This window comes from Cottoperca gobio, chromosome 9 (genome assembly GCF_900634415.1).
Source record: "Cottoperca gobio chromosome 9, fCotGob3.1, whole genome shotgun sequence".
NCBI classification, from domain to species: Eukaryota; Metazoa; Chordata; class Actinopteri; order Perciformes; family Bovichtidae; genus Cottoperca; species Cottoperca gobio.
The window spans coordinates 3,031,975-3,059,967 of NC_041363.1; the positions used below are offsets into that span (position 1 = coordinate 3,031,975).

General features: G+C 43.0%; 1 protein-coding gene across 1 annotated transcript in view; it reads right to left on the reverse strand.

The window, feature by feature from the left end:
- Positions 1 to 874: 874 nt before the first annotated feature.
- zdhhc8b (zDHHC palmitoyltransferase 8b) overlaps positions 875 to 27,993 on the reverse strand; it is a 55,889-nt gene continuing 28,770 nt past the window's right edge. Inside the window, exons 2-11 of the mRNA XM_029439480.1 lie at positions 15,549 to 15,670; positions 12,720 to 12,877; positions 11,578 to 11,750; positions 11,050 to 11,152; positions 10,553 to 10,644; positions 6,740 to 6,872; positions 5,593 to 5,698; positions 4,187 to 4,293; positions 3,026 to 4,083; positions 875 to 2,499 (exon numbers count right to left, since the gene is read on the reverse strand). Coding sequence (XP_029295340.1) covers positions 2,367 to 2,499; positions 3,026 to 4,083; positions 4,187 to 4,293; positions 5,593 to 5,698; positions 6,740 to 6,872; positions 10,553 to 10,644; positions 11,050 to 11,152; positions 11,578 to 11,750; positions 12,720 to 12,877; positions 15,549 to 15,670 — 2,185 coding nt within the window. The 3' untranslated portion in view covers positions 875 to 2,366. The remainder of the gene's footprint in view (positions 2,500 to 3,025; positions 4,084 to 4,186; positions 4,294 to 5,592; positions 5,699 to 6,739; positions 6,873 to 10,552; positions 10,645 to 11,049; positions 11,153 to 11,577; positions 11,751 to 12,719; positions 12,878 to 15,548; positions 15,671 to 27,993) is intronic.

Consider the following 27,993-nt stretch of genomic DNA (forward strand, 5'->3'; position numbering starts at 1 on the left):
GAGAGTTTTGATATGCGGTCGTGATATACTGGGGTATTTTCAGGCAACTCAGCATTAAACGGTGTTCCAGTTGGCTGTTCCACATTAACACGTCAGATTTGCCAAAAAATAGTATCCCTGTTTACCACAGCCTTAAAAAGAAACAATTCAGAAATACATGACTAGATAGATTATCCTTCACAATACTGTGTTCATGGTAAGGCAGTTGGGTGAGACCTTGAAAAGGGAGACCATACCCGCCAGAAGGTTGCAACTAAGCGAGTTTGGATAACATCCAGCCTTGTCAGAAAGCACAGCACCCTGATCTCTGGACAAAGGAATCTATGAATGTCATTTTCTAATTAAGATCATTTATTACCTTGTACATTTCTTCCACAACTGTTAAAGGGATAATTCACCCCCAAAATGAAAATGCATATCTGTAGAGCTCAATCGACATTGTTTAGGTGCGAGTTGCAATCAGAGACTCCAATCTAGTAAAACTAGATGCTAACAAATACATTTGTTAAACTCAACGATGTCTCTTTCCTGAAGTCAGGACCCGGTCGCCCAAAACAAGCCACAGATCCTGTGAGCAGCTTCATGTAGGAACTGTTTTCTTCCAAGCGACTCGCACCAAAACAATCTGGACTGATAGCGCTACGGGTTAAAAGGAAATATATTCTTGATTTTGGGAGGGGCGGGGGCTGTCCCTTTAAAGTTTGCTCATTGTCCTTTAGTGTACATACTGTTCATTTCATTGTGTGTGAAAAGTAGCTTTTCCTCTCAAAAGGCAACAATGGTTTGTGATGCAACTCTCCCACTTTACATCCGCGTAAATTCTCTTTTTCATATTCAGTTGGCGCAAAATATAAATAAAAACCTTCCACTTAGATATCATCAGTTCATTTTAATGGTCTTCAATTAACAGCAAACAAAGAATGTGTTGCATCTCCGAGTGGCAGGCGATACTGGAGCTGTGCCAGACAGCTGCTGCAAACTGATGGATTTGACATTTACAGTCTTCGTGATGTCACCCATTCACCATTTCTGAGAAGCTAACGGGGTGTGTGGCCACTTTGGCACTGAAATCCTTGACTTGTGTACAAGCACACATCGGGGGTCATGTGACTTTAATATTTCCCCTTCCTCACATCACACACCTTGTAATTACATTGCATCATACTTTTTACACGGCAACGCAGAACAAGCTATATTTCCTTTGTTTGGATTTGACCCATTATGACCATTTATTTACTCAATTTATAATTTATCAACAAAAACAACTCAAAGTAAAGTAAAGGCTTAGTTATTAGTATAAAAAAATATGTATCAAACACAGCTTTTGAAAGGTTGGCTATATAAAAATGAAACAAACTACAAAATAATGAATGGGCGACCAGTAATCATTTCACTACATGGGACAATGGCTTGTTTCTCGACACCTTTCCATTCCTAGGATTATAAACACACAAAATAAACGAGTTGTTTTGGTTGTGCTGGACTCATTCTCTCGGGGTGAGGTACTCTGATCCTTCAGAACATTAGTGTATCTGCCCTGCGTCACCTTCACTTCACTGCAAACCAACAAACCTATGACGATGTTCTGCACCTTCAGGAAGGGAATAAAGGGGGCTAAACTCAAGCCCTGATAATATGAGACGAAGGAGCCATTCATGATGTATGAGTTAACATCTCTGCTGGTTGCATTCAATCCTGAGACTTTTCTTTTTGACAAAGAAGGAATTTAAGCTCGTTTTACGTTGAAAGCTTTTCTCAATGAATCTAGAACGCAACCACCAGACATGACACAGTCGGACTTTCACCACTTCTTCCAGCTTCTTCTCGTGTTGCAAATGCAGTTGTTTGCTGATCGAGCTGATCGAGCTGATCGGTCCTCCGGCACTTCTCAAAGCTGTGCGACTCCAGATGATATGAATGAGAAGCACCTTGACTTCTGGAGGTGACTCTGAAAGGACATTAGATTTCTCACAGAGGTCCGATGATCTTTTTTAGTTTGGCCTTCAGCGCTCGCTGGAGCAAAGTGTGTGTGACGTTCGGAACAACATTCGCTTCACGACCACACAGCTGGGAGAGAACGGTAATAACATTAACGGTCCACTCTTACAACCAACATTATGTTAACGACAAGACACTCCTCACACATACAGCCTCTGCAACTGACACTCCCTCTGGTACGAACACACACGGGCATCTGGCTAGACAGAACCAGACAAGGGCGGACAGAGCAGATCCTCTGATTGGACAATAACTCCAAAAACAGGGAGTGCTTTGTGCCCCTGTTCTCTAGACTTCACTAAAATAACAGAGAGGAGAGAATCTCTTTGCAGCAGGGTGGTCGTTGGAGGTGGATGCGGCGTCCCTGCTCACACTGATATCTCATAGGTGGTGCCTCCGACACCCGTCACCTTTTTGACGTTACTGTGGCGACTCGGGCTGAGGGTGGAACCCTGGGCACTGGGGTGGCAGTCCATCTGCCCGTTCACTTTCATGGCCTCTCTGAGTGGAAAGAGAAGAAGGAGGACACATCTTTAACACAAAGAGCCAAAGAGATTCAACACAATGAAGGTGGGGGCAGCATGCAGAGGACTCGTCTTGGTGTGAAGTGACAGAGAGGAAAGAAGAGCAACATGGATGATTAGTTGGAAGTGTACTCGTTAGTGAGGCTTGGAGAGGTTGGACGAGGAGATGGAAAGCATGCAAAACAAAAAGAAATGAGGAGTTACACAACTTTATTAATTTGTGAAATAATACAAAAATGGATATTTGACTAGAAAGGCAAACATATACTGTAAGTCAGAAAACACAAGAATTCACACCAGACAGTGTTTAACAGCAATAACTGGACATGACAGTTATACACCAGATACACCAGATACACCAGATACACATGCTACACGTTGCCTCAGTTAGGACTAGGACACGAGTGCCATGGAGCTCCGGCTGTGTCCAGCAGAAGGAGCAGGCTTCCAGTAGAATACGTTCAATGCATGCAGTCCCACAGGGGTAACGTTAGGTTTCATACCTTGGGCCCCCCAGACGAGGTGAGTCTGTCCTCTCTAGGGCACTGATGTAGGAGAGTTTTTGATGGGAGTAGGAGGGGGATCGGGGCATAGCAGGGGAGTGGGGCTGGTGGGCGGGGGAACGATAGAGGCCCTCAGGGCAGGCGGCCCTGCTCTGGCTGCTACTGTGATCTGTGTGCAGGGAGGTGGATGAAGTCCTGGGGGCACGGCCCAGCGTGGACCCGGCATGGCGCAACGCAGGGGTTCGTTGCCCATAGCTCACCAGCCCGACCCCCATCAGGTTGTCCCTGGAGCCTCCATAGGCCGGGGGTGTTGGGCCTCTGGAGACGGTACTGCGAGGCCCTTCTGGGTAGCAAGCATTGGGGGGTAAGCCATAACCACCATCAAACATACCAGAGTCCTGGGCATAGATATGGGTCTGGGAGCGCCCGTGCAGCATCTGCCGCTTCTCCCTCTCTTCAATCTCCTTTCGCTCCTGGATGGAGGCCATGATGGTCTGGGAGAGGTTGTCGTAGCGCACCGGGGATGGGTCCCTTTCCCGTAGGTGAGGGGATTGCCTGCCCATCCCCCTGGGTTGCATCACTGGACTGTAGGTGGAGGTGACCTGGTGCCTCTGCACTTCAGGTTCCCGGATGTGGCACATTTTGGTGGGCAGGTACGGCGAGTGGAACCCCGTGGAGGGAATACCACGATGGGCCATGCACTCGCTGGCAGTGGCTGGGGAGATGCTGGGGTTGAGCAGGCTGTCATAAGACAAGCTGCCATTACGGTTGGAGAGCGTGTTGGGCGAGAAGACACTCTTATACGGGGTGGAGGTGAGCGTCTGCGGCTGCAGCGCCGGGAGCTGGCCCTTCTCCGGCCGCCGCTGATCCTGCTTCAGGCTGAGAGAGTGGGAGGTCAGGGGGTCAGAGTCCAGCTGGTGAGGAGAGGACTGGAAGGTGCGGTGGAGCGGAGCATTGGTGTACTCAGGCAGGTCCAAGTTGGGCTCAGATCGGTAGTCGTGACCACGGACACTCTCTTCCATGATGGCCGAGGTCTTCCGGTCATCTGGCATCACAATCTGAGGAGCAGAAACACGTCTTAGTGGAAATGTGAAGGAATTGTCCTTTACAACTGTAAACCCCTGGCTATTAGGAACATAAGGAAACATATTCATGTCTTACCTTCTCTCCAGCAGTGTGGTAGTGGACTTTAGGAATGGTGCCAAAGGACGGCCTGAACTTGTACATGGCTGGAGTGGAAGGATGTGTCTTTCCAGAAAGACAACTATCTACAACACACGCAGAAAGAAGAGCAGAGTTAACGCTCTGCAGGCAATAGAAAGGATACTATTACAGGAGCGCTGATTGAAAGACAAGACTTCTATTACCAGAGGAAAGAGGCTGTAGGGATTGACCTCTTGAAACACACACTATCACAACTCCTACAGAGAGACCATGAGTTGGAGTGGCTGAGTGGTCAGAAGGTAAGAGTCCATTCTGTGCCTGACACGCAACACGCTTGAGTCCTGCAACAGCCAGCTGTCCATCTACTGCCTGATCTTTACCTCCGCATGTGGCTCTGAGGCAGCGGTGGACAGCAACTAAGTACATTTACTCAAGGACTGTACTTAAGTACAATGTTGATGTACGCATTGTCATGTCCTGCATGTGTATTGTACTTTCTACTCCACTACATTTCTATGATAACCTTAGTTAGTTTAAGATTGAACACTAAGTAAAATGTTGAATCCAGGACTTGTACACTGTGGTATCACTACTTTTACTGAAGTAAGAGATACTTCATTCACCTCTGCTCTGAGGCACATGCACAAATTCTGAGATCTCTAATTAGCTTTTTTTTAAAGAAGCAAACACTTTAGACTTTAGGCTGCAGTACTTTGAAGCACCAGCAGGCGGTGATGGTGCTCCATGGAGGAGCAGGAAGCGTTCACTCCCTGATATGATGCACCATGGCACTTGAGATCCTCAGGAGGGAACCTGCTATTTTAGATTCCCACTATACAGTACATTATCAACACTTCATACTATTGAGTGCAACAGTACAAAGAGCGTGTTAGCGCTGGCTAACACGCTCAGCTGTAAAGCCATCACCGCAATAGGATATGTTACAATTCCTAATTTACGCAGATTACTTTTTCTTTTAGTTAGAGTCCTGATTCTAGACAATATCGCTCTCCCACCCCTCCATGTGGCAGAGCTCCATTGACACACACCACCAAAAAAAAAAAAAAAAAAAAAGGTGGTGATGATTCATGTTGCAAGGATTCACTCTGAAATGTCTCCATTGTACCACAAATCCAGTGCTGATTCAGTGAACAGGACTTGTGTCCTCAAATCACGCCTATTCCTCCAGCTCGGCATAAAAAGAGGCCATTGACCTTCCACTGGGGGGCACATTTATCACGCTAAACTAGAAGCCAGTCACACACTGGGACACTGGTGATGCTCAGAGGGAGTTTGGGTAATTGCTGCTCAGTACAAGCCCACACAGGAACGAGAAATGAGATTGATGACTGACAGGAGAGTTGTTGGTGAACACAGGGAGGCTTTGTTCCCGTGTTTCTTACCTTCGCCGGAGGTCAGCTGACCCTTCAGCTGGTTGTACCGGTCAGCTTTGGGCGGCAGCGGCGGCTGGGTTTCTTTCTCGTCCAGGCCGTCAAGGCTGGTTTTGGACTACAGGGAGGAGAGCAGGGTGTTAAAACATCCAGAACAGGTGGAGGAACAGCAGATGAAATAGAGAGGAGCATGTGTTGCACCACAGATGGTTGTAGGATAGTAAAGCTGCTTAATTTGTTGTTTTGTAGTGGCTAATGGAGTGGAAATGGTGGAATTATCTCACTGTTGTAATAACAGTTTTTTTATTTTCAAAAGAGCATTCATTTGTTGAAAAAATAACTTAAGTACTTAACTTATTTAGCATTGCACAGAACTAGATGTCATCTTTTTTATTCCATACATTATCCAGCAACTCGTCTGGTAACACTTAATTCAGTGGTTTGGTTGCGTTATACTAGTAGCTCATGTAGCTCCAAGTAGAGATGAGCAGCGGGCTGCAGAAGTCTTATTTCTACCTCCACAACCCCAGACGTCTAGCGTTCTGTACCCACTGACGCTTGAGGCAGTTTATCAGACTTCATGCAGCTCCCTCTGGAGCCACAAACACATTTATACACTTGTTTTTACATATGCAGTTGTAGGCTACCCCCCAAGACCTGTAAACAAACTTTGATGTGTACAATTGTTAGAGTTCCCCTTTAAATCAGAGGCAATCTTCTATTTTGCTGCTAAATTTCAAATAAATCTTGAACTTTCTCTTCCCAGGAGCCCCACTCTGATGCTACGCCTCCTTAAAGTACATATATCAAATCATTTACAATTCTCTGCAAGACATTTAGTTAATACTAGTTTTTAGAGACAGGTTTGCCTTTAAAATCCCCCATATAAACATAGTATATAAAACAGATTCATCCCCCCCCCCCCTTCCTACGTGTGAGTGGCTTTGACGTCAGGTGTCTATAAATATCCTGTTTTAGAAACAAGGAAATTCTCCTGACTCTACTTTAGTCTGTATCCTTTGATACGCTGCCTTGAGTATGAGCCTGTATTAAAGTAGGAAACTGTGAACCAGTCTCGTGTCACACATTTGTGACACGAGACTGTGGGAGTAAAGCAGGAGAATATGGCGACACCCCTGCAGAAGACGGAGTAACTAACCTTGGAGCTGATGATGGTGCTGTGGATGCCGTTGTCGCTGATCTTGATGGTGATTTGCCTCTCTGACAGGTCAGGGCGGATGAACGGGGGCTGGATTTTGACATGCAGCTTTTTCTTGGGGTCCAACATGTACCTGCGTCGAACGGGCATGAACAAAAATATTCTTTATTGTCACAGTACTTTCCCAATTTACAATTTTCAGTATAGTCTGCGTTGCCACTACATTTGAAATGTCCAGTTCTTCACCAGGATGCTTGCAGCTCTGTAACACAGCACACAATGTACTATCACAGTACTTCACATCAAAGTATACACCACTCATGCAAAGGAGGGGGCACTAGGTTTGTCTTCATGACTGCTGCACAGTCTACATTTGTTTTGCTGCAAACTGAATTCGTAATCTGGTGTAACTGCACCGTCACTTTTCTATAAATGTATTTCTAAAGATTAGAAATGACTGTGTTTTATGTTCACACAGAATAACTTCTCAAAGTGTTATCTGCAGTGACACCAGATGCAATAAACAATTGGGATTACATGAGAATGTTCTATTATACAGATGTATACAGCTGCATGACCTGACGTATGTAATGTATATGTATGAACACCTAGAAATAAAACATGGACATGTACACAGAAACATTACTAGTGTTATTTCAGCATTTCAAACCAAACTTCCAGACTGATAAACAGCATTCAGTGAGTGTTCATAAGCGCCTGTTCATAATTAAAGGCTGTCAGTGTACAGTAATTGCTTTAATATTTAATGTCGTGGAAGCATGGGGAATAAAACATGGACATATTTCCCAAGCAGTCTTCATAAAAAAAGCCACGTTACTAAATGAATGTGACTGATTTGCAGTCAGACTTCTCTTTTGAGTCAACGGTTCAGTAAAGCATAAACCTTCCATCAGGGATGATGCAACAACTTAACACCAGATGCTTGTAACACAGCATTTCACACACACCTGCTGCTGTCACACTGTTGATTTTTATGGAATAAAACTCATCCCTATGGGTTGTAAAACTAGTGTTTGGGCTTTTAGCGATGCTTTGAGTGTGTGTGTGTGTGTGTGTGTGTGTGTTGTGTGTGTGTGTGTGTGTATGTGTGTGTGTGTGTGTGTGTGTGTAAAAAGCATGTTGATTAGCTCTGCGCTCTGTTTCCCATTAACTGTTGTTCTACAGTGATTCAATTCGCTCAGCCATCTGCCTCCCCCCAGGGTTGCTGGCAGAACTGGATACACACCTCCCAACCACCTCACAGAACATGCATACTACATTATTATTGCAGGAACATGGGGCTGCACTTTTGTAAAGCCCTTGCTAAAGAAACCTAACCTAGACAGTAATACGCTGACCAACTATAGGCCAATATCTAACCTTCCATTCATCAGCAAAATACTAGAAAAAATAGTCTCGGACCAAACAAACTCCTTTCTTAAAGAAAACAACAACCTGGAGGAATTTCAATCAGGCTTCAGAGCATGCCACAGCACCGAAACTGCTCCGACTAAAATAATTAGTGACCTCAGACTCTGATATAAACAAGGTCTCAATTCTTATCCTGCTAGACCTGAGCGCAGCATTCGACACGATCGACCATGACATCCTAATTAATCGTCTAGAAAAACTGGTTGGTCTTTCTGACTGTGTATTAAACTGCTTCAGAACATATATCAGAGGGAGAAAGTATTTTGTCAGGCTTGGAGATCATGTGTCAGAGAAGCATGATGACCACTTTGGAGTTCCACAAGGGAGCTGCCTCGGTCCATTACTGTTCTCCCTATACCTGCTTCCACTAGAGGACATCATTAGAGAACACGATGTGTGCTTCCATAGCTACGCAGATGACACGCAACTGTACATCTCTGCTGAACCAAATGATACTACAGCTATTAACGCCATCACCACCTGTCTGTCAGCAATAAATAAATGGATGAGCAATAATTTCTTAAAATTACATGAGAACAAAACTGAAATCCTACTAGTAGGTCCTGTAACAAAAAGAGAGATGATGCTGAATAACATGGGGAAACGTACTCCTTAGATTAAACCTGAAGTTACAAGTCTTGGTCTTATCATAGACTCAGATCTAATCTTTAAATCCCACATAAACAAGGTGACAAAAACATCATTCTTCCACCTTAGAAATATAGCTCAAATCAGACAATTTATAAATCAAAAGGATGCTGAAAAACTAATCCATGCTTTCATCTCAAGCCGACTCGATTACTGTAATGCACTCTTTACCGGCCTTCCAAACAAAACAACGGAGAGACTTCAGCTCATCCAAAACGCTGCAGCGAGGCTGCTGACTAGAACCAAGAGGAGAGACCACATCAGTCCAGTGTTAGCCGCTCTACACTGGCTTCCAGTAACTTTTAGAATTGACTTTAAGGTCCTCCTTCTTGTATACAAAGCCCTAAATGGAAACCGCACCAAGTTACACTGCCAACTCTCTAATCAACTATGTGCCCCCAAGAACATTACGATCATCCACTACTGGTTTATTAAATGTTCCCAGAAACTTCTAAAAGAAAATTGGGGATGCAGCCTTTATCAACTATGCACCAAAGCTATGGAACACTTTACCTGCAGACATCAGGGAGGCAAGCTCGCTCAATATCTTCAACAGTAAACTAAAAACATATCTCTTTACTTTAGCCTATTAATAGTGATATTTTATATTTCTTTACTTTAGCCTTTTAATAGTGATATTTTATATCTCTTTACTTTAGCCTTTTAATAGTGACATTTTATATCTCTTTACTTTAGCCTATTAATAGTGATATTTTATGTCTCTTTACTTTAGCCTATTAATAGTGACATTTTATATCTCTTTACTTTAGCCTATTAATAGTGATATTTTATAGTCTCTTTACTTTAGCCTTTTAATAGTGATATTTTATATCTCTTTACTTTAGCCTTTTAATGGTGCCACTTTAAACTAATTTAAATGATTTCATAAAGTTTTGCTATACCTGGTTTAACGTTGAATGTGTAAAGGTATAATGGTACTTCAGACTCATGTACGTCAACACTGTGATTATTGTTCTGTAAATGCTCTTATTATGTATAATCTTGTACTCATTGTTAAGTTTCTGCTGTGAAGCATTTTGGGCTGCAATTCTTGTATGAAAGGTTATTATTATTATTATTATGGGATGTATTCATGTAATAATTGAGATTCTTCTCTTCTAAGATTCAGAAAAATTGATTTCTTTACAAAATAAACTTGTTTTTTTCTACAAAAGAACCGAGATAGTAATCCTGCACACAAGGCAAAGTTGTGTGCAGGATTATTGTGTGATTTGTTGTTATTTTGTGGACAATTTATTTTTGAAATTGGCAAATTCCTGAGGAATAAAAAGGCAGCGACCCTAAGCCGACCAAGTTTATGTAACAGGCAGCATTTTTATTTGTTTGTATAACTTGAACTTGTTATTCTTCAAGTCTCTGAGAATTGAGAAATACTAAAAACGTTTTTATTTGTATTTAAGTTTAGCATGAATAAATGTTACCTTGTGTCTGAGGTTTGTCTTTGGGTGCTTACGTTATTCCAATCAGTTGATATAAATATAAAAGTACTCTTTATCAGCGCACAGCGGACTGGAGAAGATCCTGACATTAGCATTCGTATGTACTGAATCCTGAGATACCGAATGATCCACACCCCTTATAACACAAACATATTCTCCAACAGCATAACACGCTCATGAACAATAACTCAGAGGTAAATGTGACAGAAGAAAGCTGAACAGCATCGACTGTACAAACACACACACACACATGCAGCATAATAAAGCATCTTACCTCGGTGCTAGGGGACTGCATAAGACATAATCCACGTTGCCACAGCAACCCCTGGTGAAGGGATTTACTCCTCCACGAAACTTCCCCGTCACCTGAGGAACACAACGCCTCGTTTAGAGTCGGCAGCAGAGGAAGGCCACCGCGCGCACACATACACACACACACACACGTACGTGCACACACATACACACGGCGGTTCAGCGCATTGATTCATTCTGTTGAAGCGTCACATAGTCCGTGCGCACAGTGATTATTTCTGTCCACACTCTAATCGGACTGCATCATCCGCCTGCATGTGCCAGTGCTGCACTGTGGAGACCAGAGGTTTGCTTCGTCAAGACTCTCCAACTAGTTCAGAGTTTCCCTGCAGCAACACGGCTGCCAGCAGTCACACAGCTCGTGGGGCTCCAGTGTGTGTGAAGCTCTGTTGACGTTCGCTGGAGAAACAGATCAATAGTGTGTGCGTGTGTGCGTGCGTTCAGAACGTCTGCGCTCACCTGTTCGTTGGTTGTTCGACCTCGAGCAACGAGCACCATATGGAAACCTGTGAGTCCCACGACTGGAATAAAGAAGAGCCCTGCGATGCACATCACCACCAGACTGGACACGAAGGTCAAGCTCAACAACAACAACAACAACAACGTACGATCACAAGAACACAAGCAGATGTAAGAATAACGCCGTCGACAGCTTCAGACAGAAGAGGCTTTGAAGTGAGAAAGTGTTGGGGAGTAGTGAACTACATGTAAATAAGATAGAAGTTTAACTACATGTTAACTACATTCATATTTGATCATTGCTTCTCTACTGTAATTCGACACAGCCCCAAGCCCTTTTTAATTTATTTATGTATGCATGTCATGCATTTGATTTGCTTGTGACCTTTTTATATTATATTTTGTTACAATTTCAACATACAAATGACTCTAAACTGCTTTTTCTGAGTAGCTTTAGTTAACAAAACTAGATGTCCCCTGAAGGTTGCTTTGCTGTAGCTCTGAAGCATCTTCTTCTGTAAAGGATACGTGACAGTGGTGTGCAGGGCTGCCAGTCTCTCTCGGTGGTGGTGGACGAAGATGAGGCCGAAGGAGAAAACTCCCACCATGTGGATGCTCAACGACAGCAGGAAGAGGAAGAAGTAGCGGTAGTTCCTCCGTCCAATGCAGTTGTTCACCCAGGGACAGTGGTGGTCGAAGTCCTGCGGAGGGAGAGAGGAAGGGAGTTACACTTATAGAAATGTAAATCAATGATATGACCTATGCTTCATCTCTTCTCCCTGGGAAGCTTGTTTTAATAATAATAATAATAATAAGGCTAATTTAATTAGGGAGCTAAATGCTCTGGGTTGAGGTGAGGGGGCAAGAAACATTTCAACCTAACGTTGATCATTAGTGAAGGAAAGGACCCTTTAACTTTAATGCGAGGCTGTTTTTCACTTCCTGTTTCAAAAACAAATGCAAGGCAGCATACTGTTATGTTCAGAGGAATGACATCATGTAATGGTTTGCCATCACGCATTACATAACTTAAACTGTTTAAAGAAATACCTGCTGGCACAGAACACCAGACGCTCTACAAATAGGACATGTTTTGCTGCTTAATATCTGACTATATGATCATTTGAAATAGTCTTCAGTTAATGTGTACCCCGAGTGTAACGGTACTGCTCTCATCTCCGGGCTGCATCACATGTTTCACTGCAGTTTGCTTGTTTGTGCCTTGGATTTTAATGATTGTGTTTTTATATTATGATGTAATGTTTACTTGGAGCCCAGGAAGAGTAGATCCAAATAAATAAATAAATGTACTTACTAAACATCCAACACTGCCTGCAGGTTAAAGCAATAAGCAACAATAGTACTTTATGCTTCAAGCTGCCAAAAGCTGATATTCAAGCCAGTAATAATAACATTTAATGAGGACGTTCTTTTGCCAAAACAACCAACAGATATTTAGAAATTATATTATATATATATATATATATATATTATTATTTTTTCAGGGTTTGTCTCAGATTTTAATCTTTGGCAGGACAGAAAAACTACAAACATATGTCCAAACAAACGGCATCTTTTATCAAATCTAATGCAAACAGAACTCAGATTGTTGAGGAAAAGCAATTACATCAGACACACACACACACACACACACACACACACACACACACCTCCACACAGTTGTCACAGACGCTGCAGTGCGAGCAGCGAGGCGGCCTGTAGAAGTGACAGGTGGCGCACCACTTCATCCGGACCTGAATGCCCTTGATCTCCACGTTCTTGTAGAGTGGCGCTCGGAAATCATCGTCCTTGTCCTCGTCCTCATCCGCTGTGGGGGAACACACAGATACACACACACACACGGACACATTAACAAAGCTCATATGCATATGGTGGTAGTGATTAAAACAGGCTTTGATTTATGATTGCATTTGACGGGACAACAGGGGAGCACCTTAAATAAAGCTTTCCCCGCCGTTAGCTGTCTGCAGAGAGCAAGCGCTGAGACCAAAGAACGTTTTTATGCACATGAACTATTCATTCTGCTTTTAACATTGAGACTGATTAACACGCACACTGTGACTCATGTACAACAGAAGCTACTTCGTTTCATTCCCACAAGTTCAGACGGGAGTTAAACCTGTAACCCTGACAGTTAGAGGCTTGCTTTATCTGGCCTAGACATGTTACCGAACCCGTGACATGTAAAGTACAGCATGAGAGTACAAGTGGCTCTTTCACTGCCCTCGGTGCGACTCTGCGGTCCATCGCAGTGTTTACGAGACGCTTTGTACTCTGTGCCACTTTCCTGTGACTGAGAGCTTTCAGCGGTGGAAAAATGAAACGTCTCTCAGCTGATCAAAGGGCAAACAATCTACACGAAGCTCCAACCTGAGAAAATAATTTCACAGTACAATAATAACTGCTGGGAGATCCAGACACACACATGTACACACACACACACACACACACACACACACACACAAGATTGCTCCGTTATTACGGCTGTCAAGTCTCTTCAAATAGATTTTAAAAAGGTAAACCGCCTGCGAACACAAACAGCAGTCGCTCGGTGCAAGAAGCAGACAAAGCAGTGGCCTGTTTCATACAGCTTATATATATATATATATATATATATATATATATATATATATATATATATATATATATATATATATATATATATATATATATATATATATATATTTACACAAAGAACATTCAGTTCAGGTTCATTACAACCAATAGATAGTAAAGAGCAATAGATTTGCTTCTTATTGTATCTCTATACATTCTGAATCTTTATCAAATACATTTTATGCATAATTATGGTAATCTGGCAAATTGTTTGTTTATTATTAACACATATAATAATAATAAAAGATACAATATATAAAACCCCTCCAGAGGCTTGAAAAGTGGCAACATATTACAGGACATAACATGTATCTATTAATAATATTAATTAAATAATAATAATAATAGTTTAACAGCAATGCATCCCATAATACCACCTGTTACACAAACATAACGGGTCGTAAGACACACACAACTCGTTCATTATACACGCGAGCACACAGAAACACCAACACACACACCACACCTATTTAAATCGCTGACATCTGCCCTGATAAAAATAATTGCTTGCATGAAGGTCAGGAGGAATATCGTTGACATTATGGGATGTAATGCTCCAGGAATACTGAGTGACAGAGAAGCAATATGAGGACATATCGGATATCAGGAGGGATTCTACTGCGGTTATTAAATGTGTGTGTGTGTGTGTGTGTGTGTGTGTGTGTGTGTGTGTGTGTGTGTGTGTGTGTGTGTGTGTGTGTGTGTGTGAGCATGCATAAGTGTTGGTCATTGATCAGTTTTTACATGCACATGGTGAATAGAAGCTGTTGCCCGGGGTAACACGTAGCGAACAGGTACAACAGCGATTGTTGAGAACAGTACGACTATAACTGCAACATCATATATTGTGTTTTATTATGGTTATTGTTCTTCCGTGATCATTCTCTGTGTGTTAGTCCATATGAAACTCATTGACCTCCTGTCTTTTAACATCTTCTGGGATATTTGTGTCTGTGTCCAGTTTACAGACCCATCAAATGACTGCATCAGCACAATGTTAGAGAGCAAAGATCCCACTGCACTCATTACAGGCATATGAACAGAAATACAAGCATTCTATTCAAACGTAAGTATTTATTCAGAGAGGCCTGAGATCCTGCAGAATGTCAAACACCTTTTAACCAGCAGGGAATCAGAAAATGTGACTTACTGAGCAATTTGCATTCACGGCAAGCGGATATTTCAACTGTGCAGCCTAATTAGCCACCGCCATCTCCCTCCTATTACCCAAACAATGACAATAAATGGCTCTGCCATACATCAACGAGCTGAAGGGAGAAGTACACACCAACCTCTCATTCTCACTTTTACAATCTGGATGACGCAGTGATTCTCTCAGCAGATGCCATTTAATGGCTTTATTTTACACGAAACCTTAAGTGGTGGGTCTGCTGCCCGTGAGATATAACACCAGCAGCTTAGAATGCTCTTCATCCTTCAGCAGTCTATAAAACACAGCGGGGGCAGCAGAAGGCCACTGTCACCTCGGAGGAGGCAGATAACCTGCGCTTTATACAACCTAATGATTATTACCCCTTTATGAGCAGAGGAAACTCTTCCTGAAGACAGGTGCTTATCATTTACAAGCGCATTACAAACATCCCCGGGGATGAGTTCAATCATCATCACTTAACCCGGCGCTGAGGACAAGAGGCCCTGCATCAGGAGCATAAGTCAGCGCAGCTTGTTTGAGGGCGTGTGGACTTTAATGCGCTGTAAGGCGGATAATAGAGTCGTGAGACATCGGGCAGGTCTGCGCTCTCATGACAGACGCTGATATGTTTAGATGTCAGACAAACATCGCAGGTAATACTGTCTCTCAGCAGACACTCCTGTGCACGCTCACAGACATGCATACAAACCTCGGGGGTAGACGCCAGGGTCCATGAAGGTTGCCATGCTGAAGTTGGCCAAGACGAAGAGGAAGACCAGGCCATTGTAGAGAGGCACAGCGGGGGAGATCACCTTTGTCAACCAGGGGCACCTAGAGACACAAATAAAGGGACGGAGGTTAGGATTCTTCCAAATGCCATCTTTTAAAAAAAAGCCCTCTCATTCTATACTTAAGCAATAATCATAAACATGATTACACAGAGTGCATTAGATCCGTGGATGCAGATAATACTTTAACGCAGCCGGTTTAAATCAACAGTCCTACAAAGTTCTCTGTGAGTAACTTTGAAATGCATGAACTGAAGGGTTGATGCTTAGCCGAGCAGGCTTTTAAAGATTAGAGTTTTTGGTCATAAACCAAAAGTATTGGACATTTTATTAACTAATCAACTAGAGAAACCCACCCGATAGTCGAGACATTCGGCTCAAAACACACAAATATTAAGCTCATTGTGGCACGAGATGAAGAGGCAGGTACTGTACAACACACTGAAACATACCCTGCATGAATGTTGAAAAAGACTTGAAACTAGCGATTGAGAACATAACCTTATTAGGAAAATGTTTTACTGAGGTAATAAAGAAGGGAGAAGTAGGATCATTTTCTCATAGACTTCTATACAATCTGTCCCCCCGTGCTGGATATTACACAGAATGCAAGTTTAAGGCACTTGCTCATTGGCTTCACATGCGGAGGTTGCTGCTTGGTCTGTACAGAATGTCACAGCAGTGCATCCTGTAGTTGTTGAGATACCAAAAGTGATGGACCGACGCCGACGTCCTTAGAGCCTTGCTGGATGCACCTGATGTAACTCTCTGCTGTGCAGGTTACTCACTCTGACCACCTCAATGGAAACCTGTCAGGTCGTTCACTGAGGTTATCTACAGAGAGCCTCCTTTAAATCCCACCAACACTGTGCATCAAGGCTGACCTTCTCCGCTGCCTGGAGGTCATAACTCAGTCAGCGCTGTGAAACATTCAGCAGCGGAGACACCTGAATCACAGCCCCGCTCAATCACCTGGACTCAAATGTCAAGACACCGTGTGTGTGCTCGGGGGGGCCCATCACGCTATCATTCAAGACAACCATTTGTGTGGTCTGGGTAGAAATGAAACACGGGTAGAATGAAGATTTGTTCACGCCGACTGCAGAGATCCTGCAGAGATCCTGCAGAGATCCTGCAGGTCACAGACACACAGAGAGTTTATGAATGAATAAAGTGTGTTGCGAGAGGGGGAGGAAGGCGCTTCAAAAGAGGCTCCAGCTCTCTTTCCTCGCGATTGACTTGGACGATAATTAATATGATAATTGATCATCTTTCAATGGTTTTGTTTTTATATCACACGGACTCCAGTTAATTCAAACTATAGTCCTTAATCTTATTACTCTGACATAGAGACATTGTAATTCTTAATTGAAAGTATACAGAAACAGGCTTCATCATGTCCTTATTTCATAGAGACTATTTATTAATTGAATGACCAGGAAACACTCTATATCCTGATATATTGCGTTATCAGGATATGAAATGACAAACAGGATAGAACATGTTTGCCGTATCGCCCAGCTCCAATAATGACGAGCACACTTTCACATTCAAGCTCCTCCAGATTATTCTCACGTCAAAAAGTCAATTCCCTTATAACCTCATCTTCAATCCATATCTCCTCTCCCGCTCCGCCAGTCCTCTTTTGCTTTGTTGAATTATTCAGAGCCGTGGCTGCAGGGCGCTACTAAGAGAGGATAGAGAGGAGCGGGATGAGGTGGCCTCTCACATAACCAGTGTGCACTAGTTCACAGCTTTGTGAGGCCTCGTGTGAGCCTGATTTATTCTTTAATATATCACTGCATCATATGAGGCCAGTGCTGGGGCCGAGTGTAGCTGGCTTTACTCACGTCTCTGTAAGAGTAGCTCACACTGTAGTATTCCTCAATGATGAATTAGCATATTATAAACTAATTAGAGGAAGAGATACACTCTTAAACTAGACAATCACCAGGAAATCCCATCATGAAGGCATACTGTCACTGCATGCAATCAACCTATAATTATCTTGTCTGTTTACTTTCAGCCATTTCCGTCACAAACTAAAAGTTTAAGTTTGGGTGTCGCTTATTCTCTGAATGCAGTTTCAATGGTTTGTTTTGTGGCACACATTTACTTTTGCTAGATAACAATCTCAAACAACATTTCAGTGGAACTGCGCAGCACGGTGCTGTGTCATCACAGCTTTGGCAGCAAGTCGACGAGGTACGAACGCTTAAAGAATTGAGCATGCAGCATGCAGCTCCATCGTCTTACAAAACCCCAATTTACTCGCCTGTCAAAGGATCGTGTGTTTTTGCCCTCAGTGTCATATGGACGAGCCAGAGGAAGGGAAAGTGCAGCTGACTTTAGGAGTCTGGGAGCAGACGGCGTGGGAGGAAAATGTGACAAGACAAAGTCTGATTAGGGCCACAGACTTGGGTTAATTGTGTGGGAGTAACAAATAACCACAGAGCGCTTATCAACCCTGTTTACAAGCCACTTTAACTGCGTGTGTAACCAGGATACTTCAGCTGGAGCTGAAAAGCCTCCAGCTTTGTGGACCAAGCCTACGAAGCTGAAAGAGCTCTTGCTGCCAAATGAAGAGCAGTAATGTAATGAGTCTGGTCGTAGCTGGCCAAAGGGTTAGAAAGGCTCGAGTTCTCTATGGAAATTAAAATGCCTGCAAACAGGAGCTTGAGAGGAAACAAAGCGGGCCGGCACCCTCCTGCCAATAATCATTTTAAATGCCTAGCACACTGTCGAGACAAGATAACATTCATGCTGAGGAGTAAATGAGATGTAAATCACATTTCACTGGCTGGAATAAGGAAAAGAGCGAAGTAGAAACAAAGGATTAAAGAGGGATAATCCACAGCTCGCTCCTCAACATACCGTCTCTAACCTTGGATCGATATGAGGCGGACGGCCTGCAGAGGGCACAGCAGCCTTCACTTCGTCTTCATACGTTAAAGTGGAAATGAGTTTTGACTCTCGTTCTGCAGATTTCCCCATTTAAATATGACTCATGTGTTTCGGTGAGCATTTGTTATCCTAATTGCTTTAGGTTGGCACATGCTTATGATTCAACATGTGACACGGGGCTCATCATTCAATGCAATTACAATAAAATGTACTTAGCAGCAAAGTATGACTCTGCAGAATGTCATGTCATGAACGATTGCTTGAACACAAACGTGAAGGATACAGTATGTCGTCATGTATTTCATTGGAGTTGTATTGTTTCATTACAATTAACAGAGAATTTGGGAAATCCTGATTCATGGGAACGCCATCGGATCACTAATAACACAACGCACCGTCATGTTTTGCTTTCTGATATACTGGATGATATTTGCATAAAACAACGGATGAAATGGTTTTGCATATGGTGAAAGGAGCCGCTTGTCTACGGAGAATTATCACCCGGTTAACTGTTTTGGTTTGATGCTTATACTTTAATGTCGTGGTCGAGTCTCACCGCTCTCGCCGAGGCAGACAAACCTAGCGACCAGCTGGTGAACATAGCGGAGCCTTTAGCAGCTTCACAGCCAGATGTTGTCATCAGGAGTCCGTGAAGACCAAAACAAAAGAGCTAAATAGGAGAGTGTAACAGGACGTGATAATACGGCCATGATGCGTTTATAGCTTGTTCCTGTTTTGGAAATATTCATCATGGATCCTTTTAGCTGCAACCTCCACAAACTGAGATTAGTTTCCCTTCTCTCGCGGGCCTCATCTCATTTGTGGATTACAACCATGCTGCATCCGATATCCACCCCTGAGACATAGTGAAATCATATCACACACACACACACACACACACACACACACACACACACACACACACACACACACACACACACACACACACACACACACACACACACACACACACGCACACACACACGCACACACACACACGCTTCATCCAGCATCCGCTTATGGACTGATAGACAGAATCGTAGCCCATAGGGTATCCGATAGCCTTCTCAGTCACTGCAGCAGTAAGGCGTTCTCTGGTTGGGTATTAAGATTAAGGCGAACACCAGGCTGACGATAACCCAGCTGTTTATCCTCAGCTGCCACCCTAAAAACACAGAGCCCTCTAATCTGCCCAAACCTACAGAGGGAGGAAAGCTCTCAGTGTTTGTGAAGTAATTAGATGTTTGAAGAACTCAAAGCTTTTTAAGGTGGTCGGTTGATCCGCTGGCTCATGATAATCTATTACATCTACCCAGTAACTAAGTATATTTACTCAAGTGCTGTACTTAAGTTCGGGTTAGGGTTTCCATGCGACTTTCTACTTCACGACAAAACCTATGATGTTTAAAACAAACAAGCATTGTGAGAGTTAATGTCTGAGTAATAATAATATTATATAGTATAACAGTCACATTCTGCAACGAGCATGTTCAATGCAGTACTTTTACAGCGTGGTATTAGAACGTTTATGAAAGGTTTGACTACTCAAATCTGCCGTCCTTCATTTGCCTGCTTGTGGATCAGAAGCAGAAAAAGCCTTTGAAGTTTCACTTATCTGTCCTTATAGTAGCTCTGGGAGGAGGCTGAGGGGGGGGGGGGGAGAGGAGGGCAACGTCTCAACAACCATCAAAGAAGAAAAATTGAGTCAATCCAGAGAAACATTGGCCACCAACACTCACAGGGAGCTTTTATATCCAATCTAGAAAAACAACATCATGCATGACGCTTAGAGTACTCCAGCTAGTTACTGTTCACTTCCAGACAATTGGGGAACTCACAAAAGACAGGAGTCCAGCTGCAACAAGAATTAGCGTCATGACGTCACACATCAGCGATGCTACGCTGGGTGTGGTTGAAGCAAAGCTTATAGAAACATATCTCAACGACAGAGGGCAGTGAAAGTCGCTTTTCAGCCTATATTAGGTTGTAGATATAATATAATAATATGAAACACATTAGTGCTAACTTACTTTTGAAAGTAGATTCTTCAAGTAAAATTAGAATCTGAGAATAGTACTTTGCTGAAAGACTCTGTTTAGAAACTTTACTTCATTTCATTTTAGTCAGACAACTTTGAAGGACCCGTTGTCCTCTGCCACTACGAGTCATCTGATGCCGTGACTAACGACATATTTCAGAGACGCGTCTGCAGAAAACATTCAATACCTCAGCTCATCACCTATTGTCAGTAAAGCCTTGTCTGACTGTAATGCCTGTGAGTATGAGTGACACTTATAACACTCAACGCTGCTGCAGGGCTACTGGGAGCACTTACAGTAATCAGCACACGGTGAGAACACCATCCCATTGATTAGTTCATTTACACTGAAGCCAGTGGGAGGCACACAGGAGGCCTGTTCTCCTGCAGACTGCACAATCCGTAGCAAGCAAAAACAAAAAAGGAAATGTGAATTAGGGTTCGATTATTAGTTTTCAGCCCGGATCCGCATTAAGACATCTTTTCACATTTGCCTCAGCAGGAGCCGTGCACCAGCTGAAGTCCGTTTTCCATTTTCATATCGACTCATACTCGACCTATTTCACTCCTGGTAGGATTCATGAACGGCAGCAACCATCACTGCTACCTCCCTAGGGACCTGTCAATCTCTAACGCAAACACATCCCGAAGCTCTGCATTCACACACTTGGCATTTAGCATTCCACACACACACACACACACACACACACACACACACACACACACACACACACACACACACACACACACACACACACACACACACACACACACACACACACACACACACAGAAACACACACACACACCAGCCGGCCGGCCGGTTGTCAGTGCAGGTGATTGTGATGTTTGCTGGAGGCGTGGAGCAGAGCAGTTTGAGGCACTGCACAGATTGATTGGGTATTTCCTCCTGTTTTTACCCACAAACTGCAAAACAACACAATCTTTAGACTGAGTTGTATATATGTATTTAGTATTTAGGTGTATAAAATGTCAACATATATTAAGTCATGGCCATCACAAGTGTCTGTAGCCCTTTCTCTGTGTGTCTGCAGGCTACACTGTACACCCTCTGCCTTTCAGCTCAGAGCTTAATGTAATTTGCATATTCATAATCGCACCGGGTCCATTTGAAATTAATATATAATTTTCCCCCAACACGCTGCCCTTTATTAAATTACATATTTATAACCCCGTTTTTATGGTCTGTAAAAAGAGGAAGGCAGGAAATCTATCCAGTGAAGAAAAACCTTTCTATTTCCCTCAGCTATAAATGTAGTTAAACCATCTTCACCATATAAATAAGCCCAGTGAGCACTGACACTACTACACACTGCCTGTCTCTGTAGCTAATAAGTTCATGTTTAAATTAACCGTTTCATTCCAAATATATATATTTAGAGCCGATACCTTTCAGCTCAAGAAATTCATTAACAATCTAAAATGAAATGAAACAAAAGCAGGATGAATGTTCATCCAGCTGAAACTGAGTGAGCGTTTCTTTTGTAACACTGGCACTGTTACAGTTTTATCTTTCGCTGATAACATCATCTGATTTAGGATAACAACATTTCATTCCTATTCCCTGCAGAGTTTCCTCTTAATGTGGGGAAGCATTTTGTCGGAGCAGATGTCACATTTTTCAAACGTGGATCTCACTTGGAGATAAAAACAAATATTTCCATATGGCAGAGGAAGGAGTTAGTGTATGTGTCAAGAGGGAGGCGGCGTAGTGTCACTGTATTCCCTCTATCCCGTTACTCACTGTGTGTAGTGTTAAAAGAAATGCATACTCTCCCAAAATGTCCTCACACACACACACACACTCCAGCAAACCACCAATAAAGCAACAACGTCTGCACTCATAATCCAATAAAGCAAATGTTGCACAGTTTGCACGGACATGTGTCCACTATCTGTTAACAAACACAGCCATGTTGTGTCGACTGGTGTGTGTGTAGTGTAATCTCCCAAAGCAGTGATGACACATGTGCTGCCAGTCTTTCAGGCTCCCCGTGGGAAACTGGAAACTAGTACAGTGCCATGGGTCAGTTGGAATAAATTAGACTTATGGGGCCAAAGACACTGAGGCTTAACTAGACAAGTACTGTAAATATCTGTGGGTATTTACACCGCAGCAGCAAGGACGGGTCAGCCAATGCAACTGTTGCCTGTGTGTTGTGTGTGTGTGTGTGTGTGTGTGTGTGTGTGTGTGTGTGTGTGTGTGTGTGTGTGTGTGTGTGTGTGTGTGTGTGTGTGTGTGTGTGCATGCTAAGCTCTGCCAGTTTGAAATATGCATCTGTATGTAACCCAATCTTAATATTGGCTTTTATGGGGGGGTGAGTGGGAGGATTCAGCTAACATGGATGCCCCTTGCATCAGACAACCAACCATTGGGGCTGCTCACTCAGTTGCCAGGCTGATGTGTACGGAGGGAAAGCAATGCCTGCAGAAGTTGGCATGCTCTGTGACACATTCCCAGCCACTCTTCTCCTAAGCCCCGAGCACTGTGGCCTGCATGTGTGGTCATGGTCAGGAGCTTCAAGAGTTATGATTCAAAGAGGCGACAGACCAAGTCTTTCAGTCTGTTTCAGCAGCTTGTTTTCAGGTAATTGAAAACACTGCTACTGTCTATTTTAGCTATTGGAGCTAGCATAGCATAGCATAGCATAGCATAGCAATATATATATATATATAATAAAATCAGAAGCAGCATGTGTATACATTCAGTATTCCTTCAATAGCTAGCGTAGCACAGAAGTGCTAACGCTAGTTAATGATGTGCTGTACTCCACAGCTACAGCTTCTTGCGTAGAAACGTAACATTTTAGAAACGTACAGCTTCTTCAAACCTCTCCAGGTAATGAGCATCACTAGTCTACATGTCGAAGTGTCCATGGGCAAGATATTGAACCCCAAATTACTCCCTGATGGCTGTGCATTGCGAGAGGCTCTCTTGAGCTCACGTGAGCTAGCTAACGTTACTCACGTCAGGATGACAGTAATGTTTAAATCTCGCGCTTTCACAAGAACAAGCCTCTCTTCCTGACTTTCCTTTTTTGATGCTAATAAAATAGAAAGGCCCAATTCTTGTTTCAAGTCCATGTTTCTTATCCAGCACATCTATCTGACGGAGGCAGTGCAATTCTTAGACAGAGCAAGTGAAGACTCAGCATTTCTAGGAAGAAGAGGGATAAGAGGAACTGAGCTGAACCCTAGAGAGTTACTCCAGACATACAGCGGACGGTGGAGGCAGTACACAAACACACACAATGCACTCGTTGTCGTTGACCTTAATCCCAAGGTCATGCCTTAATGCACAATGACCCTTCACCATCTAGCCCCCCGAACCACAATTGTGACGTTATGGCTATTTATCTGCAAGCGGCCTCCATCCACACCAGTGAGGTCCAAGTCTCGACTAATATTGTTTTTTTAAAGCCCAAACCGATACTCAAGGACTAGAGCTGAAGATAACTGGTCTGAGGTAACACATGGCAAAGTAAAACTTTGATTGGAACATTAGATATGTATTAAATACACACATTCAGCTGTATACAGCCACGTTGCTTCCCTACATGCAGTGTTGGCAGTCACTTGTGGATCAGCTGCTGCCTGCCTTCTGGTCCTGCCGATATTTACAGTATAATACTCACCTAGCTTTCCAAAAACCACTGATTAAATGGAATGAGCAACCAGTGTCTTATTACCAACTATAGCATTCCCTTTTCTGCAAATCCACTTAACCCCATAACTAACTCATACAATATGTCTACGTAAACAAATCTCTAGCTACTTTAAAAACAAATAGCAGTAATAATGAATTTTAATATTCAGAAAATTGTCCATCGCAGCACAAAATCCATCATAAATGCTGCTGAGTCATGCAGCTGCAAATTCTGGTTGTATTTTAAATCCATTGCTTGTTGCCGGATGCTCGTCTGCCCCTGCAGAGCCCATCAGCCTAATGAACTTTTCATCAAATCAGTTTAATGTACACACAGGCCCTGGCTGGCACAGAGGTTGGCAGAGATGGATGGCACAAGACTCGACTGGTAAAAAAAACAAAAGAGAGATGTCGGCACATATTCCTCCTCCCTTACAGAATCATCCTGGAGAGTGGAGAGGTCCGCATAGATGCCAATGAGACAACAACTTTGTGGTAAAATTGCCCTATAAATGAGTGAGGAAAGAAACAAAGCGTAACACTGCAGGTTCTTCTACTAATTTAAATGATACGAAGGCCCCTGCAGCCATGTTCAAGGTCCACAGCTTTCAGGCATCACTGACTAAAACATGTATAAGCTTTCCAAGTTGGCCGTTACAACAGCTTAGAATAATAGTTTGTTTATGTGCATTATTTAATTGGGCACAGATCATTCCCTCTGGCCATTCCCTGTCCCGCAATGTTAATAAAAAGTGAAAAATAATTTGTGTATCCGCCAAACGGTTATTGCTTCTTCGTTGCTTGTCCAGTATTGTTTCCTTAATCCTGCTGACAAACCAACAAACAAACCAACAACTAAAGACATAACTTGGTGAAGTCAATGAATCCTGAGTTTGTGTTTGAATGATAAACACACCTCTAACACACTATGCCCAATGGCACTGTGTCCAAAACTCATAAACAATAATTATCATGATGGAAACAATGAGGAGTAAAGCTGCTGCAGTAAAAGCTTCAGCGTGATCAGTGATGGAAAGACAAACTAGTTTAACCTGTCATTTGGAGCAGTTCAGGTTAAAGAGAGTATCTTTCAGTCGCACAAGTGGAGAAGAGAAAGACAACAAACTGACTCACTAGTGTCCGTAACAGCTACCTACGGTTTGCTAACAATGGCAAACCCTAACCCTAACCCTAACCCTAACCCTAACCCACCACTATAAACTATCGGTTGTATCAGACCCCATAGAGTTCTTATATACTGTGGTCTTACTTAAAGTGTTAAGTGTACTCGGAGCGTTGGCGGATATTCAGTTCCTCCATATGTTACAGTAACCTTCACTAGCTTGAGTGAGTCATACCATCCAAAACAATGAGTCCCAGAGCAGAACCCAAAGGTCACGACAGACAGACAGACAGACAGACAGACAGACAGACAGACAGACAGACAGACAGACAGACATTGTAAAGGCAGAGCCTCCCTCGTATATGTTTTTGTGAAATATCATGTCTCCAGTAGAACATGTGTTTCCGCTCAGCGCTCACAGATTGGACATCATGGCATTATTGGACTTTCCCTAAAGACAATATTGTGGGATATTCAGTGTTGGATTATGAAATTCTTAATCCTAAGCGATTGTCCATATACAGTTTATAATGCCGTCTTTTCCAATTCAATAAATCCGCTGATAGATGTGGAAAGAGATTAAATCCACAGTCAGGAGGCTGGGCCAGTGTTGCTGTAGCTCTCAATACTGATAAACAACTGAATATTACAAATGTGTGATTAAAATTGAATCAAAGGGAACATCTTGTTCCATGTATTTTTTCTTAGTGCTTAATATTGCTCTGAAAATGTCTGTTTGTGTGAGACAAGAGACAAGAGACCAACACGTTATAGAGAGAGTTTGTATTCAGACTAGGTGAAACACTGCTGCCTTGTGTAGTAGACACTTTTCTTTTTACCAGTTACAGTATAGTGCATGTGTAGTGCATGGCCTTGGACTGAAGGGAGGTTTCTGTGGTGCGGTGGTGGGTTCCATAATAACCTATCCTCCACAGCAGCCCACATCCCTGGATGTATTATGACAGACCAGGCCTGGGACTAGACCCGCTCTCTCACCACTGAGGTCCAGATGTGCTTCCCTGTGGGTCTTGAGCTGAGGTCTACCATTGCAGGTGGAAAAAAGCTATGGTTAGCATAAGAGTGCACGTGTGTATTTCAGGTGTAGCCTTGTTAACATCAGAATATTTAACAAATTGCCTTTGAGCTCATGGTATGAACTGGTTTCACAATGCTTTTGGTTTTATGGGAGAAGAGAAGAGAAGCCTGCAAAGACGCCACAGATAAAGAAGCTATACCGGGGTCTCAACTTAAGCTGGACAACGGCGTCTGTCCCACCTCTGATTGCATCGATTGCTTTTTCAGAAATGATTGTTTCCAGAAGAATGAACTCGGCGGAGTGTGTAGATTCAAAGGTAAAGAAAAACGCAAACCAGCTGAGAAACAATTCTCTTCACCTTTGCACAGAACCAGTCCAGCTTCAGTCTTTATGCAAAGCTAAGCTAACCGTCTCCTGCTTCTTACTAAAGGGACACATATGGCAGATGATCCAACTATTTGCAAGAAAGAAACTATTTGTGCATTATCCAAAATGTCAAGTTATCATTCGTTTCCAAACAAAACCTACCTACTAAACCTGTTAATGAACCTTTGTGCTATACAGCAACAAACCCAGCCAGTTAGCGTGCGATGATAAACCCACTTAAGATTCAGTAGAAGCTGCCAATCTGCTTGATTATTTACAGTAAGTCTAATATGTGTAGACATGAATGTGGTAATGACTTATTGACACAGGTTTAAACACGAGAATTCAATTAGATTACAGCATTTTTGGATTTGAGAGGCTTTTCAGGGCAAAAATACAAATCATCTACGGGACCTTTCAAAATAATCTCTTTCCTGAATGTGTGTGGAATTAACCCCATCCCCAGTGTCTTTGTGTCTGCGCTGCATTACTGTATGTGCTGAACAGGCGTGACATTTGAAAGAGGACAAAATGTCCTTCACTTCAAGCTGAAACCTGCTCGGTCCCCCTCCCTTTCTTTCATTTCTCAGTTGTTCCTCTTCATCCATCACAAGCCCTGCAGCTGAGGCAGGTGCTTTCACTAAACCTCCCTGAAGAGCTCACCCCCTCCTCCTCCTTCATCTCTGTCCCCACGTCTCCCACCGTCTCTCCTACTGAAGGAACTCATCAGTGGCCCCCTCACATCTGCAGAAATCTTAATTTTATATTGTCAAATGAGGATTTTTTTATCCAGCAAAAGAGGTGAGATCTAGATCAGATGAGGGGATTGCAAGAAGGCTGAGCGTCCACACACACACACACACACACACTTGCTTATAGATGAATGTGCAAAAACACACAAACCAAATATGCAGTACATATGGAGGATCTGCACATATTCATTCAGAGGCTCAGAAAGAGAGACGACATGTGATGGGAAAGCTCTGAGGAGATGGAGTATAGCAGCGCTGTGATATCATAGTTCCTTCTCTGTTTGAATAGCTTGTAGGGTTTACGATGAAATGTGACTTTCTGCAACCTTTTGCAACCTTTCTAAAAGCACAGAAGAGTCTACGCTCAACAGGCCGCAATCATGACACGTCCGGGGCTCCACAGTCCTACATGCAGCAGAGGGAACAAAGGGTGTCATTGATTTACCGCGCTGCAACAAGACAAGACAATGATTCCTTTTAG